This window comes from Bombina bombina, chromosome 2 (genome assembly GCF_027579735.1).
Source record: "Bombina bombina isolate aBomBom1 chromosome 2, aBomBom1.pri, whole genome shotgun sequence".
Classification (NCBI taxonomy): domain Eukaryota; kingdom Metazoa; phylum Chordata; class Amphibia; order Anura; family Bombinatoridae; genus Bombina; species Bombina bombina.
In genome coordinates, this window is record NC_069500.1 from 1,386,778,304 (window position 1) to 1,386,794,763 (window position 16,460).

At 40.7% G+C, this 16,460-nt stretch overlaps 1 protein-coding gene across 1 annotated transcript in view; it reads right to left on the reverse strand.

The window, feature by feature from the left end:
• Positions 1-16,460, reverse strand: part of LOC128650395 (solute carrier family 4 member 11) — a 541,036-nt gene that overhangs the window by 237,599 nt on the left and 286,977 nt on the right. The window contains exon 7 of the mRNA XM_053704315.1: positions 11,145-11,226. Within this exon, the coding sequence (XP_053560290.1) occupies positions 11,145-11,226 (82 nt within the window). The remainder of the gene's footprint in view (positions 1-11,144; positions 11,227-16,460) is intronic.

Below are 16,460 nucleotides of genomic sequence, written 5' to 3' on the forward strand. Positions count from 1 at the left end.
GATGAAGGGAGGGAGCAAATCAGGTCACCTAGATGGAAGGCACCACGGCTTGCAAAACCTTTCTCCCAAAAATAGCCTCAGAAGAAGCAAAAGTATCAAACTTGTAAAATTTAGTAAAAGTGTGCAGTGAAGACCAAGTCGCTGCCTTACATATCTGATCAACAGAAGCCTCGTTCTTGAAGGCCCATGTGGAAGCCACAGCCCTAGTGGAATGAGCTGTGATTCTTTCAGGAGGCTGCCGTCCGGCAGTCTCATAAGCCAATCTGATGATGCTTTTAATCCAAAAAGAGAGAGAGGTAGAAGTTGCTTTTTGACCTCTCCTTTTACCAGAATAAACAACAAACAAGGAAGATGTTTGTCTAAAATCCTTTGTAGCATCTAAATAGAATTTTAGAGCACGAACAACATCCAAATTGTGCAACAAACGTTCCTTCTTTGAAACTGGATTCGGACACAAAGAAGGCACGACTATCTCCTGGTTAATGTTTTTGTTAGAAACAACTTTCGGAAGAAAACCAGGTTTAGTACGTAAAACCACCTTATCTGCATGGAACACCAGATAAGGAGGAGAACACTGCAGAGCAGATAATTCTGAAACTCTTCTAGCAGAAGAAATTGCAACCAAAAACAAAACTTTCCAAGATAATAACTTAATATCAACGGAATGTAAGGGTTCAAACGGAACCCCCTGAAGAACTGAAAGAACTAAATTGAGACTCCAAGGAGGAGTCAAAGGTTTGTAAACAGGCTTGATTCTAACTAGAGCCTGAACAAAGGCTTGAACATCTGGCACAGCTGCCAGCTTTTTGTGAAGTAACACAGACAAGGCAGAAATCTGTCCCTTCAAGGAACTAGCAGATAATCCTTTCTCCAAACCTTCTTGAAGAAAGGATAGAATCTTAGGAATTTTTACCTTGTCCCAAGGGAATCCTTTAGATTCACACCAACAGATATATTTTTTCCATATTTTGTGGTAAATTTTTCTAGTTACAGGCTTTCTGGCCTGAACAAGAGTATCAATGACAGAATCTGAGAACCCTCGCTTTGATAAGATCAAGCGTTCAATCTCCAAGCAGTCAGTTGGAGTGAGACCAGATTCGGATGTTCGAACGGACCTTGAACAAGAAGGTCTCGTCTCAAAGGTAGCTTCCATGGTGGAGCCGATGACATATTCACCAGGTCTGCATACCAAGTCCTGCGTGGCCACGCAGGAGCTATCAAGATCACCGATGCTCTCTCCTGATTGATCCTGGCTACCAGCCTGGGGATGAGAGGAAACGGCGGGAATACATAAGCTAGTTTGAAGGTCCAAGGTGCTACTAGTGCATCTACTAGAGTCGCCTTGGGATCCCTGGATCTGGACCCGTAGCAAGGAACCTTGAAGTTCTGACGAGAGGCCATCAGATCCATGTCTGGAATGCCCCACAATTGAGTAATTTGGGCAAAGATTTCCGGATGGAGTTCCCACTCCCCCGGATGAAATGTCTGACGACTCAGAAAATCCGCTTCCCAATTTTCCACTCCTGGGATGTGGATTGCAGACAAGTGGCAGGAGTGAGTCTCCGCCCATTGAATGATTTTGGTCACTTCTTCCATCGCCAGGGAACTCCTTGTTCCCCCCTGATGGTTGATGTACGCAACAGTCGTCATGTTGTCTGATTGAAACCGTATGAACTTGGCCTTTGCTAGCTGAGGCCAAGCCTTGAGAGCATTGAGTATCGCTCTCAGTTCCAGAATATTTATCGGTAGAAGAGATTCTTCCCGAGACCAAAGACCCTGAGCTTTCAGGGGTCCCCAGACCGCGCCCCAGCCCACCAGACTGGCGTCGGTCGTGACAATGACCCACTCTGGTCTGCGGAAGCTCATCCCCTGTGACAGGTTGTCCAGGGACAGCCACCAACGGAGTGAATCTCTGGTCCTCTGATTTACTTGTATCGTCGGAGACAAGTCTGTATAGTCCCCATTCCACTGACTGAGCATGCACAGTTGTAATGGTCTTAGATGAATGCGTGCAAAAGGAACTATGTCCATTGCCGCTACCATCAAACCTATTACTTCCATGCACTGCGCTATGGAAGGAAGAGGAACAGAATGAAGTATTTGACAAGAGTTTAGAAGTTTTGATTTTCTGGCCTCTGTCAGAAAAATCCTCATTTCTAAGGAGTCTATTATTGTTCCCAAGAAGGGAACCCTTGTTGACGGAGATAGAGAACTTTTTTCTACGTTCACTTTCCACCCGTGAGATCTGAGAAAGGCCAGGACAATGTCCGTGTGAGCCTTTGCTTGAGGAAGGGACGACGCTTGAATCAGAATGTCGTCCAAGTAAGGTACTACTGCAATGCCCCTTGGTCTTAGCACCGCTAGAAGGGACCCTAGTACCTTTGTGAAAATCCTTGGAGCAGTGGCTAATCCGAACGGAAGTGCCACAAACTGGTAATGCTTGTCCAGGAATGCGAACCTTAGGAACCGATGATGTTCCTTGTGGATAGGAATATGTAGATACGCATCCTTTAAATCCACCGTGGTCATGAATTGACCTTCCTGGATGGAAGGAAGAATTGTTCGAATGGTTTCCATTTTGAACGATGGAACCTTGAGAAACTTGTTTAGGATCTTGAGATCTAAGATTGGTCTGAACGTTCCCTCTTTTTTGGGAACTACGAACAGATTGGAGTAGAACCCCATCCCTTGTTCTCCTAATGGAACAGGATGAATCACTCCCATTTTTAACAGGTCTTCTACACAATGTAAGAATGCCTGTTTTTTTATGTGGTCTGAAGACAATTGAGACCTGTGGAACCTCCCCCTTGGGGGAAGCCCCTTGAAATCCAGAAGATAACCTTGGGAGACTATTTCTAGTGCCCAAGGATCCAGAACATCTCTTGCCCAAGCCTGAGCGAAGAGAGAGAGTCTGCCCCCCACCAGATCCGGTCCCGGATCGGGGGCCAACATCTCATGCTGTCTTGGTAGCAGTGGCAGGTTTCTTGGCCTGCTTTCCTTTGTTCCAGCCTTGCATTGGTCTCCAGGCTGGCTTGGCTTGAGAAGTATTACCCTCTTGCTTAGAGGACGTAGCACTTGGGGCTGGTCCGTTTCTGCGAAAGGGACGAAAATTAGGTTTATTTTTGGCCTTGAAAGACCTATCCTGAGGAAGGGTGTGGCCCTTGCCCCCAGTGATATCAGAGATAATCTCTTTCAAGTCAGGGCCAAACAGCGTTTTCCCCTTGAAAGGAATGTTAAGTAATTTGTTCTTGGAAGACGCATCCGCTGACCAAGATTTTAACCAAAGCGCTCTGCGCGCCACAATAGCAAAACCAGAATTTTTCGCCGCTAACCTAGCCAATTGCAAAGTGGCGTCTAGGGTGAAAGAATTAGCCAATTTGAGAGCACGAATTCTGTCCATAATCTCCTCATAAGAAGAAGAATTATTATTGAGCGCCTTTTCTAGCTCATCGAACCAGAAACACGCGGCTGTAGTGACAGGAACAATGCATGAAATTGGTTGTAGAAGGTAACCTTGCTGAACAAACATCTTTTTAAGCAAACCTTCTAATTTTTTATCCATAGGATCTTTGAAAGCACAACTATCTTCTATGGGTATAGTGGTGCGTTTGTTTAGAGTAGAAACCGCCCCCTCGACCTTGGGGACTGTCTGCCATAAGTCCTTTCTGGGGTCGACCATAGGAAACAATTTTTTAAATATGGGGGGAGGGACGAAAGGTATACCGGGCCTTTCCCATTCTTTATTTACAATGTCCGCCACCCGCTTGGGTATAGGAAAAGCTTCGGGGGGCCCTGGGACCTCTAGGAACTTGTCCATTTTACATAGTTTCTCTGGAATGACCAAATTCTCACAATCATCCAGAGTGGATAACACCTCCTTAAGCAGAGCGCGGAGATGTTCCAATTTAAATTTAAATGTAATCACATCAGGTTCAGCTTGTTGAGAAATTTTCCCTGAATCTGAAATTTCTCCCTCAGACAAAACCTCCCTGGCCCCCTCAGACTGGTGTAGGGGCCCTTCAGAACCAATATCATCAGCGTCCTCATGCTCTTCAGTATTTTCTAAAACAGAGCAGTCGCGCTTTCGCTGATAAGTGGGCATTTTGGCTAAAATGTTTTTGATAGAATTATCCATTACAGTCGTTAATTGTTGCATAGTAAGGAGTATTGGCGCGCTAGATGTACTAGGGGCCTCCTGTGTGGGCAAGACTGGTGTAGACGAAGGAGGGGATGATGCAGTACCATCCTTACTCCCCTCACTTGAGGAATCATCTTGGGCATCATTTTCTCTAAATTGTTTGTAACATACATCACATCTATTTAAATGAGAAGGAACCTTGGCTTCCCCACATTCAGAACACAGTCTATCTGGTAGTTCAGACATGTTAAACAGGCAAAAACTTGATAACAAAGTACAAAAAACGTTTTAAAATAAACCATTACTGTCACTTTAAATTTTAAACTGAACACACTTTATTACTGCAATTGCGAAAAAGTATGAAGGAATTGTTCAAAATTCACCAAAATTTCACCACAGTGTCTTAAAGCCTTAAAAGTATTGCACACCAAATTTGGAAGCTTTAACCCTTAAAATAACGGAACCGGAGCCGTTTTTATATTTAACCCCTTTACAGTCCCTGGTATCTGCTTTGCTGAGACCCAACCAAGCCCAAAGGGGAATACGATACCAAATGACGCCTTCAGAAAGTCTTTTCTATGTATCAGAGCTCCTCACACATGCATCTGCATGTCATGCTTCTCAAAAACAAGTGCGCAATACAGGCGCGAAAATGAGACTCTGCCTATGATTAGGGAAAGCCCCTAGAGAATAAGGTGTCCAATACAGTGCCTGCCGGTTATTTTACAAAATTCCCAAGATTAAAATAATTCCTCAAGGCTATGGAGTATAAAATATGTTTATATATAAATCGATTTAGCCCAGAAAATGTCTACAGTCTTAAAAAGCCCTTGTGAATCCCTTTTTTTCTTTCTGTAATAAAAATGGCTTACCGGATCCCATAGGGAAAATGACAGCTTCCAGCATTACATCGTCTTGTTAGAATGTGTCATACCTCAAGCAGCAAAAGTCTGCTCACTGTTCCCCCAACTGAAGTTAATTCCTCTCAACAGTCCTGTGTGGAAACAGCCATCGATTTTAGTAACGGTTGCTAAAATCATTTTCCTCTTACAAACAGAAATCTTCATCTCTTTTCTGTTTCAGAGTAAATAGTACATACCAGCACTATTTTAAAATAACAAACTCTTGATTGAATAATAAAAACTACAGTTAAACACTAAAAAACTCTAAGCCATCTCCGTGGAGATGTTGCCTGTACAACGGCAAAGAGAATGACTGGGGAAGGCGGAGCCTAGGAGGGATCATGTGACCAGCTTTGCTGGGCTCTTTGCCATTTCCTGTTGGGGAAGAGAATATCCCACAAGTAAGGATGACGCCGTGGACCGGACACACCTATGTTGGAGAAATAGCTAAATCCAACAAATATTTAGATGACTCTAGGTCAGGAGAACCATGTTTAACCTTTCTCTTGCGTTTGTTAGAGCGAGGTAAGGCACTTAGGGCCGCAGACACTACCAACTGTAACTGCGTGGTAAAGTCAGCTGAAAAAAAAGCCCCCTCCAGATGGAGGATTAGTTGAGCCGCAGGGAACTGCATGTGGAGCGGGTAATGTAGAAAGGGTAGTAATTACTCGGGACCCAGATTCCTGAGAAGTAGACAGCTCAGAAGGACTAATAGCGCTATGGGTATTAGTAGGCTTGTCTCCCTTCTTAGACTTTAGAACCGTGTCAAGGCAAATGGAACAAAATTGAGCAGGCAGGCAAACCACAGCCTCCTCACAATATAAACAGGAATTATTATTCAGTACAGAAGGAGTGGAACCTTCTAATGTAGTATCAGAGTCCTCCATAGCTTTGTATATACCCACAGAAAGACAATTTCTTTTTTTTTTTTTTTTTAAACTGCACCTTAATACTCCCAATGGCTAGGGCACTCACTACCTCCTAGACCCAGACAGCTAACAGTGAAACCACTCTCCTCAGGAACGATGTCTGCAGCAGGATCTTAGGAAATTAAAGAGACCGCACCCGGTCACGTGGTACATAAAACAGGACTTCCCCTGCTATGAAAAAGGGTGCCAAGCTATTATGAGCTGCACAACACTTCAAAAACGAAAGTGAAACCTGTTTGTTCCAAGCCAAAAAACAGTCTATGAGCCTAAAAAAACCTCTTACATTAAGCAGATATGAATCTCCAAACTGTTCAAATAATCTCCCTAAAGGAGATATTAACCCTTGATCCTATATAGGTATAAAAGAGCCACACTGTAACCCTGAATAGCGTTTTAAATGGTATATATAAACAAAAACAGTCTTAACCTCCAGTATCCATGCTGTCGAGCAGTCACAGCCTCTCAAGTGTGACAGTCTTGCAGCGACGCTTCTGACATGGACTTGAGTGTGTAGCAGCAAGCAGTGAAACTCATCAACACCGATTGCTCAGGAGCTGTTAGCGACAGTCTGGATGGGTTCGCAGAAAAACTTTCCCTGCATCTCCAGACTAACTTTCATCAATACTCCCACTGAAAAGTTGACATGATTACTTAAAACTCCAGTCCTTTCTCGAAGGGAACATACCCATTATAGGACTATCCAAATCTTCTGACACTTCTCTGACACCTCCTATAGTGATGAAAGGCAAAGAATGACTAGGGGAATAGAGGAAGTGGGATGGTGTCTTTGCCTCCTCCTGGTGGCCAGGTGTTGTATTTCCCAACAGTAAGGAATGAAGTTGTGGACTCTCCCTGCCTTATGGAAGGAAAAATGATTTTACCCACTGATGTGCATTTCAGTCATGACTAATTTCTCTACGTGAGCACACACTTATGCCAACATAATGTAAACAGTGACATTATTTTTCAAATGGACTATTAGTTGTAGCACATAATGATGTGCCAATCACAGTCACTTAGTTACATCATAGCAAATAAAAAATGCTTTTCTTTCCCCTTTAACCTTCTAACCACTGGAAAAATGTAACAAGTTTGCAAAGGCTTCTCTTGCAAATAACAACTATTTTACTTGTGCGATAGAACTATTTATTTGTGAGTCAGAGGATACAATTTTAAAAAAGATTCCAATTTACTTCTATTTTCAAATTTGCTTCATTCCCATATTATTTTTTGTTGAAGCGATACCTAGGTAGGCATCTGGAGCACTACATGCCAGGAAATAGTGCTGCCCTCTAGTTGAGTGGATAATGTTCTTGCAAAACTGCTGCCATATAGTGGCTCCAGACATAGGCCGGTGTTCTGGTAAGAGGGTGAACTTTGGAAAACAGCGAACCCTGTCACTTCCTGTGACATTACATCAGCCGTTTCACAAATTTTTGCCGTAATGCTCATGCGTGCCAGTGTCATCAAATACCTGGCCGCATACGTTAGTGCTACAATATTTAGTGCTGTGAAATTCCGGGACCCTTTCTAGAACGCATGCGTGTGATTTTTTATCAGAAATGGTGCGCTCATGGAAAGCTGTTTCTTCGGCTCCTCAGCAATATTCTGAACTCCTCCCCCCACTGCAACTACTCCCATTACTACTAATACTAATTACTACTAATACTCTAAAGCTGAGTCTCTGTGCTCGTGCATGACAAACAGCCCCCCCGCCCCGCGGCTATCGCCACTTGAAACACAATGACATTGAAGGGAGCCTGTGAAAAGCTGCATTGGATCAGCAGAAGAAGAAGTGGCGATAACCAGGGGGCTGTTTGTCATGCACGAGCACCGAGACTCAGTTTTAGAGTACAAAATCACACGCATGCGCTCTACAAAGGGTCCCGGAATTTCACAGCACTAAATATTGTAGCAGTGACGTATGCAGCCAGCTATGTGATGACGCTGGCACGCATGCGCATTACAGCCAAAATTTGTGAAAGTTCGCCCTCTTACCAGAACACCGGCTCCTAAGCATATGTCATTGCTTTTCAGAGATACCAAGAGAAGAAAATTGATAATAGAGGTAAATTAGAACGTTATTTAAAATCTAATGCTCTATCTGAATCATGAAAGAAAAATGTTGGGTTTCATATTAATTTATAATACATTGCACTGTACAGTACTGAGTATATGGAAGAGAGGAGAAACAACAGAATGACACGTATTTATAGTAATGCAGTAAGGATACAATATAATATTAACAGAGATAACATAACATAATAAGGAAGAGAAACTGCTAAAATTCCAGAGGTGTTACTTCCATAGCTAGACAATCATAAACTGGCGGTGATTACACTGTGTGCAGAATTATTAGGCAAATGAGTATTTTGACCACATCATCCTCTTTATGCATGTTGTCTTACTTCAAGCTGTATAGGCTCGAAAGCCTGCTACCAATTAAGCATATTAGGTGATGTGCATCTCTGTAATGAGAAGGGGTGTGGTCTAATGACATCAACACCCTATATCAGGTGTGCATAATTATTAGGCAACTTCCTTTCCTTTGGCAAAATGGGTCAAAAGAAGGACTTGACAGGCTCAGAAAAGTCAAAAATAGTGAGATATCTTGCAGAGGGATGCAGCACTTTTAAAATTGCAAAGCTTCTGAAGCGTGATCATCGAACAATCAAGCGTTTCATTCAAAATAGTCAACAGGGTCGCAAGAAGCGTGTGGAAAAACCAAGGCGCAAAATAACTGCCCATGAACTGAGAAAAGTCAAGCGTGCAGCTGCCAAGATGCCACTTGCCACCAGTTTGGCCATATTTCAGAGCTGCAACATCACTGGAGTGCCCAAAAGCACAAGGTGTGCAATACTCAGAGACATGGCCAAGGTAAGAAAGGCTGAAAGACGACCACCACTGAACAAGACACACAAGCTGAAACGTCAAGACTGGGACAAGAAATATCTCAAGACTGATTTTTCTAAGGTTTTATGGACTGATGAAATGAGAGTGAGTCTTGATGGGCCAGATGGATGGGCCCGTGGCTGGATTGGTAAAGGGCAGAGAGCTCCAGTCCGGTGGAGGTGGAGTACTGGTTTGGGCTGATATCATCAAAGATGAGCTTGTGAGGCCTTTTCGGGTTGAGGATGGAGTCAAGCTCAACTCCCAGTCCTACTGCCAGTTTCTGGAAGACACCTTCTTCAAGCAGTAGTACAGGAAGAAGTCTGCATCCTTCAAGAAAAACATGATTTTCATGCAGGACAATGCTCCATCACACGCGTCCAAGTACTCCACAGCGTGGCTGGCAAGAAAGGGTATAAAAGAAGAAAATCTAATGACATGGCCTCCTTGTTCACCTGATCTGAACCCCATTGAGAACCTGTGGTCCATCATCAAATGTGAGATTTACAAGGAGGGAAAACAGTACACCTCTCTGAACAGTGTCTGGGAGGCTGTGGTTGCTGCTGCACGCAATGTTGATGGTGAACAGATCAAAACACTGACAGAATCCATGGATGGCAGGCTTTTGAGTGTCCTTGCAAAGAAAGGTGGCTATATTGTCACTGATTTGTTTTTGTTTTGTTTTTGAATGTCAGAAATGTATATTTGTGAATGTTGAGATGTTATATTGGTTTCACTGGTAAAAATAAATAATTGAAATGGGTATATATTTGTTTTTTGTTAAGTTGCCTAATAATTATGCACAGTAATAGTCACCTGCACACACAGATATCCCCCTAAAATAGCTATAACTAAAAACAAACTAAAAACTACTTCCAAAACTATTCAGCTTTGATATTAATGAGTTTTTTGGGTTCATTGAGAACATGGTTGTTGTTCAATAATAAAATTAATCCTCAAAAATACAACTTGCCTAATAATTCTGCACTCCCTGTAGTTCTTTTTTTTATGTGTTGTAAAGTACTAATAAGAGACAGGACTTCCTCCTACTTGATGCTGTTACATTACAAAGGACAACAGGGGGCGCGCACTCTAGTGTACTAAAGACAAGTTAGGGTACAAAAACAAATCTAGAGAATGTTCTAGGAGAAACAAAAACTGATACGATTTCTAACTTATACGGTTACATAAAATATATCATTTATTTGTAAACCGCCAACTTCCAAAGTTCCATCTGCGTTATCACATTTATATTGCTCTTTTTATTTACTCTGAGAGCAGAAAATAACAAAAGATTATAAAATCCAGTCTGAATAATGATCATTATGTTAGCATATGACTGCAAATATTAGAAAGTTATCTGTAACAATTAGTAAAGGCAAAAAAAAAAAAAAAAACTTAATTGGGACCGGAAAAGGTTTGGATTTCAGAATATTTGCATCTGTAAAAAGGGACAGTTTGAAGAGGGGATGGTTTCAAGTGTAAACAACAATTATTATTATTATTATCAGGTATTTGTAGAGCGCCAACAGATTCCGCAGTGCTGTATCATTTAGGCAATAGTTACACTTCATAATACAGCTTATACAGGCAACCTAAAGAGAGCTTTTATATCATTTTAATACTTTAAAATACCATCAGAAAGATAGTACATTACTGTAATCAGAAATAAATAGTTGTGATAGTAGTTTCGCAGGGAACATATTTTTAAATTTAATGGGACAGTCTACGCCAGAATTTTTATTGTTTAAAAAGATAGATAATCCCTTAATTCCCCATTCCCCAGTTATATTATTATACTTTTTACCTCTGTGATTACCTTGTATCTAAGCCTCTGCAGACTGCCCCCTTATTTCAGTTCTTTTGACTGACTTGCATTTAAGCCAATCAAAGCTGACTCCTAGGTAACTCCGCAAGCGTGAGCTCAATGTTATCTATATGTCACATGAACTAGAACCCTCTAGCTGCGAAAAACTGTCAAAATACACTGAGATTAGAAGCGGCCATCAAGGGCTTAGAATTAGCATATGCGCCTACCTAGGTTTAGCTTTCAACTAATAATGCAACAAAGCAAATTTGATGATAAAAGAAAATTGGAACGTTGTTTACAATTGCATGCCCTATCTGAATCATGAAAGTTTAATTTTGACTAGACTGTCCCTTTAATAACTTTATATTATAAACATTATTAATGAAAAAGTCTGGATTCTGGAATTAATCTGGATTTGGGTATTTATACCTGTAGTAAACACAAAGCAAGTCCAGAGTATGTAACTTTATACTCACATTATACAAAGCCAAGATTGCTGGTATTGAACCCCAGTGGCGGTTGCTGTAACTCCTTGAATCGTGTCAGAGAGAAGGTGAACTGAAAAGAAAAGATAAACAGAAAAATAAAAACACATTTCATTGTTTATTTGAAAACAAATATGTCAACAAATTTATGGTCTCCGGATTTCATGCAAATTTCACAAAAGTCTCTCTCCAGCGTTGGCGCAATCACTAATCTATTGACGGAGCCACAGATGGAGTAAAATGATTGCTGCTCATCACAATCAAGTTGGCAGATCCTAAAGCCATAAATACACGTTTACAAAATGTCATGGTGCGGAAGGAAAATAAATGGCAGTGAGAGTATGAATGTGGTATTGTAATGAGAACAGGACTGGATTATGTATGTTTTTGGATGGGTTTTCTATCACTATTTCCACTACTAGTTTAGACCTCAGCTGCAGAAAGTGGCATTAAACCAACAAACATATGAAAAAAACTTGTAGAGCGGACAGCCAAACATCAGCCACAAAGATCGAGAGGCCCCAGACTGCTACAGAATGTAATTACAAGCTGGTTAAAGGGACAGGAAACCCCAAAAAAATATTTTGTGATTCAGATAGAACATACAATTTTTAACAACTTTCTAATTTACTTATATTATCAAATGTGCTTCATTCTCCTGTTATCCTAAGCTGTCAATGTCCCTATGCTAAAGGAACATTGACAACTATCTGAACACATCTAGTTTGCCAATAAGAAGAGACAAATAGGTGCAGGCACCAATCAGCAGCCAGCTCCCACTAGTGTAGGATATGTGCATATTCTTTTTCAACAAGGCATACTAAGAAAACAAAGCAAATTTGAAAATAGTGAATTTAAAAGTGTCTTAAAATTATCTGATTCCCGCAAGTTTCATTTTGACGTTCCTATCCCTTTAAGTGTTCTATTGCTTTACATTGTTTGCTCTTCCAGTATATATAGGAATTCTAGAATCCTACTTGCTGTATACACATAGTGAAGTGTTGTTCCCCTATAACAATCAAGTTTAATTGTAATTGCTGATATTTTTTTATTTACTCTGGTTTAAAATCAGCAGTAATGTGTTGTAAAAACAGGAAATAACAAGACAAATGGTGCATGGGCGCAATAAATCTGCAAATAACAGAAATAAACAGAAATAATTCATCAATCGCTTTTAATAGCTGGTGGGCCGCATTACAGCGCTATGAAATGTGTTAAGCAGTTGAGGTTTTTTTGTGCTCTATTTTTTGACATCCCTCCTTATCCATTTCAAGCATATTTTATTTGTATTTCTTCAAAGCATCAAATGTACTGTATATAAAAAAAACTATATTTCGAATAGCTTAATGTGTAGCAATGTGTCTGTTTTGGATAAACCAAATATTCAGCACCCGTGGATAAGCAAATCAAGTTTATTAGTTATTTTGATTAATAAGAGAGGGGCATGTACGCAATCCCACAAGACTAGGTTTAGCCGTCCCAGCTTTAAGTAAAACGGGGGTTTCGATTTTTTATTTCATAATCTTAAAATGATCAGTAAAATGAAACTTAAACTTGAATGATTCAGAAAAAGTGCACTTTAAAAAAAAAAAAAAATGTACTATCATGAAATTGGCTTAAGTTTCTTGGTATCCTTTGTTAAAGAGCTAACCTAGATACCATAAGCATGAAGAAAATATTATGGCGCTAAGTCGGATTTCCCGCACGGCTATTGGCTAAGAGGTGGAATAGTCACCTCTCAGCCAAATAGTTTTGCCGTGGGCTGCCTTAGCAGCTCAGTGCGGTAAACAAATAAAGGAGCTTTATTAGTTCCAATAGTAAATCGTAGTGTTTCATAAACGCTAGGATTTACCATCATATTAAAGTTTGTTGTTTTTTTTTAAATGAAATCACCAGTTGGTAGCGATCTAGGGAGAAAGGTCCTGTAATCCATATTGCACCCCCCATATAGCGCTGCAGAATCTGTTGGCGCAATATAAATAATAACATTATGTTACGATGTACTTAAGTCAGAGTACCCAGCTAGTCAGGGTTTTTTTTAACAGCTGCTTTACCTCAACCAGAGCTGGAATGAATTAGAAGGTTCCAGTCTCTAAAATATTGAATGATTCATCTCGGAAATATTCATGAAGAAAGAAAACAAGAGGCTAATTGGCATAGTATCCTCCGTCCAAGGCACTAACCCATCAGTGATGCAGAAAGGGTTTCATATTGCCAATAAAAAAGTAAACAAAGTATCCATATTCATTACTGCAACAAAAAAAGCTGCCTACACATCTGTCAATTAAACATGTCGTTACTAGAGGAGAAGCTAAAAAACTGCAGTTAAAGGGCCAGTCTACACCAGAATTTATTATTTTGTTTTAAAAGATAGATAATCCCTTTATAACCCATTCCCTAGTTTTGCATAACTAACACAGTTATAATTATACACGTTTTATCTCTGTGATTACCTTGTATCTAAGCTTCTGCAAACTGCCCCCTTATTTAAGTTCTTTTGACAGACTTGCATTTTAGCCAATCAGTGCCAAGTCCTAGGTAACTCCATAAGAGGCAGCCTTCAAGGTCTAAGAAATTAGCATATGAACCTACTAGGTTTAGCTTTCAACTAAGAATACCAAAAGAACAAAGCAAATTGGTGATAAAAGTAAATTGGAAAGTTGTTTAAAATGACATGCTCTATCTGAATCATGAAAGTTTATTTTGGACTATTCCTTTAATAACGGATTAAAAAAATAAATTTGTACATACACAAAGTGCCTTGCTTTTAACAGCCTCTATTATTATCGGATTTATTTTATAAAAAAATGACTCAGAATTTATGGATTTCTATGAATTGACGGCAGTAAAAGATGAGAAAATAAAATAGAAAAGGTTTCAGCTGTAACTGCCCTATTTATCAAACTGTAAAGTGCAAAAATCTGTATTCAGCAATAGGCTTTCCATTTGAAAGCACATTTAAAGTCTACTGAAAAATGCTTTTGCTCCAAGAGCCTTATCCTAAATCTGCAAGCGACATTTTCCAAAGACTGAATTTTTTTTAAAAAAGCTATCACAAAATACCTTTTTTTTCTTCTTAAATGTACATAATTTATACAAAGTAAAATCTTCAAATATATTACCCCAAATAAACGGCATAATTCTGATGGATTCAATTGTGGTGGTAATAATTGAAAGGAAAAACTAAAAAAAAAACATAATTTATGCTTACCTGATAAATTTATTTCTCTTGTAGTGTATCCAGTCCCCGGATCATCCATTACTTATGGGATATTCTCCTTCCCAACAGGAAGTTGCAAGAGGATCACCCACAGCAGAGCTGCTATATAGCTCCTCCCCTAACTGTCATATCCAGTCATTCGACCGAAAACAAACAGAGAAAGGAGAAACCATAGGGTGCAGTGGTGACTGTAGTTTAATTAAAATTTAGACCTGCCTTAAAAGGACAGGGCGGGCCGTGGACTGGATACATTACAAGAGAAATAAATTTATCAGGTAAGCATAAATTATGTTTTCTCTTGTTAAGTGTATCCAGTCCACGGATCATCCATTACTTATGGCATACCAATACCAAAGCTAAAGTACACGGATGATGGGAGGGACAAGGCAGGATTAAGCGGAAGGAACCACTGCCTGAAGAACCTTTCTCCCAAAAACAGCCTCCAAAGAAGCAAAAGTATCAAATTTGGAAAATTTGGAAAAAGGGTGAAGCGAAGACCAAGTCGCGGCCTTGCAAATCTGTTCAACAGAGGCCTCATTTTAAAGGCCCAGGTGGAAGCCACAGCTCTAGTAGAATGAGCTGTAATCCTTTCAGGGGGCTGCTGACCAGCAGTCTCATAGGCTAGGCGTATTATGCTCCGAAGCCAAAAGGAAAGAGGTTGCCAAAGCTTTTTGACCTCTCCTCTGTCCAGAGTAAACGACAAACAGGGTAGATGTTTGACGAAAATCTTTGTAAGTAAAACTTCAAGGCACGGACTACGTCCAGATTATGTAAAAGACGTTCCTTCTTTGAAGAAGGATTAGGACACAATGATGGAACAACAATCTCTTGATTGATATTCTTGTTAGAAACCACCTTAGGTAAAAACCCAGGTTTGGTACGCAGGACTACCTTATCTGCATGAAAAATCAGATAAGGAGAATCACATTGTAAGGCAGATAGCTCAGAGACTCTCCGAGCCGAGGAAATAGCCATCAAAAACAGAACTTTCCAAGATAAAAGCTTAATATCAATGGAATGAAGGGGATCAAACGGAACTCCTTGAAGAACTTTAAGAACCAAGTTTAAGCTCCACGGGGGAGCAACAGGTTTAAACACAGGCTTAATTCTAACCAAAGCCTGGCAAAATGCCTGGACGTCTGGAACCTCTGCCAGACGCTTGTGCAAAAGAATAGACAGAGCAGAAATCTGTCCCCTTTAAGGAACTAGCTGATAATCCTTTGTCCAAGCCCTCTTGGAGAAAAGACAATATTCTAGGAATCCTAACCTTACTCCATGAGTAATTCTTGGATTCACACCAATAAAGATATTTACTCCATATCTTGTGGTAGATTTTCCTGGTAACAGGCTTTCGTGCCTGTATTAAAGTATCAATGACTGACTCAGAGAAGCCACGCTTTGATAGAATCAAGCGTTCAATCTCCATGCAGTCAGTCTCAGAGAAATTAGATTTGGATGATTGAAAGGACCTTGTATCAGAAGGTCCTGTCTTAGAGAGGCAGAGTCCATGGTGGAAAGGATGACATGTCCACTAGGTCTGCATACCAAGTCCTGCGTGGCCACGCAGGTGCTATCAGAATCACCGATGCTCTCTCCTGTTTGATTTTGGCAATCAGTCGAGGTAGCAGAGGAAACGGTGGAAACACATAAGCCAGGTTGAAGAACCAAGGCGCTGCTAGAGCATCTATCAGCGTCGCTTCTGGGTCCCTGGACCTGGATCCGTAACAAGGAAGCTTGGCGTTCTGGCGAGACGTCATGAGATCCAACTCTGGTTTGCCCCAACGATGAATCAACTGAGCAAAAACCTCCGGATGGAGTTCACACTCCCCCGGATGGAAAGTCTGACGACTTAGAAAATCCGCCTCCCAGTTCTCCACGCCTGGGATATGGATTGCTGACAGGTGGCAAGAGTGGTACTCTGCCCAGCGAATTATATTTGAGACTTCTAACATCGCTAGGGAACTCCTGGTTCCCCCTTGATTGTTGATGTAAGCCACAGTCGTGATGTTGTCCGACTGAAATCTGATGAACCTCAGTGTTGCTAACTGAGGCCAAGCCAGAAGAGCATTGAATATCGCTCTTAACTC